At 71.4% G+C, this 1,032-nt stretch overlaps 1 protein-coding gene across 1 annotated transcript in view; it reads right to left on the reverse strand.

Moving 5' to 3' along the window:
* The window catches only part of HAX1 (HCLS1 associated protein X-1), a 2,365-nt gene extending 1,942 nt beyond the window's left edge, over positions 1-423 (reverse strand). Inside the window, exon 1 of the mRNA XM_010564179.1 lies at positions 172-423. Coding sequence (XP_010562481.1) covers positions 172-423 — 252 coding nt within the window. The remainder of the gene's footprint in view (positions 1-171) is intronic.
* Between the last annotated feature and the right edge of the window lie 609 nt (positions 424-1,032).

A 1,032-nucleotide genomic window follows, 5' to 3' on the forward strand; every position in this document is an offset into this window, starting at 1 on the left:
GCCAAGCGCCTCCGGGTGTCGCGAGGCGCCGCGGCCTTGAGCGAAGAGGGATCCGCCGGGGCCCCGTCGGGGCCAGGCGCGCCCCCGGGGCCACGTCCCGCCCCGCAGGCCGCCGCGGCCCCGTCAGGTCACCCCCGGGCTCTTCACAGGCCGTAGCCTTCCCCACCCGACCGCCCCAGGCTCCAGGGCAGCTCCGAGGCCTCTCGCTCCGGCCGCCAGGCCCGTGCCGTCCCCGAGACGCCCGGGAGCATCATCCACCGGCCCCAGGTTTCTCTGTCCAGCTCCCGAGGCCGCCTGGGAGCGGCGGGCCCTGGCGCCGGCAGCCTCGAGGGCAGAGCCCTGGCCCCGGGAGGTCCCGCCGGAGTCGGCACGATGGTGCGGGGCCGGTACAGCACCCCGATGGGGGGAGGCATTGGGCTCCATCCTGCACCACCCGGGAATCCCTCAGCCCCGGCAGGTGTCCGGGCTTCCTCTGTGCCCCCCCGCCGAGCCCCACCAGTGCAGCCCACGATACACCACTAGGCCTCCAGAGCACACGGAGGGGGCTCGAGCCAGCCCCAGCTTTGCCCCCCTCCCCCCACCACTGTAGCAGGGAGCCCCCCAACCCCCCAGCCCCTTACCTCACAGCTCAGCCCCTCCAGGGTGATGGGGACTACAGGGCTGGAAGGCAGCTCAGCACCCATGGGCTCCGGCCACCACAGCAGTGGTCCTGTTCCCCTCCCCTGCGCTAGGACCCCTCTCCCATGACAGCCAGTCCTTTTGGGAGGCTCTTGTGGGGAGGAGGGGGGTGGGGAGCGCCCCCAAACCTCGGGGGGGGTGCACCAGCAGCACCAGAGCAGGAGGCAACTGGGACAGCACAAGCCCCAGGTGGAAGGCAGCTGTGCACCTCGGGGCAGGGGGAAGCAGAGAAAGGGAAGGTGGGGGTCCCTGGTCCAGGGAAAGGACAGGGGAGGAAGATGGTGACATCCCTGTGCTGGGATTCTGGTGCCCAGCACTGCAGCTGGGAAGAGGAAAAATCCACAAAAGGGGGGG

This window comes from Haliaeetus leucocephalus, unplaced genomic scaffold, assembly GCF_000737465.1.
Source record: "Haliaeetus leucocephalus isolate CR32 unplaced genomic scaffold, Haliaeetus_leucocephalus-4.0 Scaffold175, whole genome shotgun sequence".
Lineage (NCBI taxonomy): Eukaryota > Metazoa > Chordata > Aves > Accipitriformes > Accipitridae > Haliaeetus > Haliaeetus leucocephalus.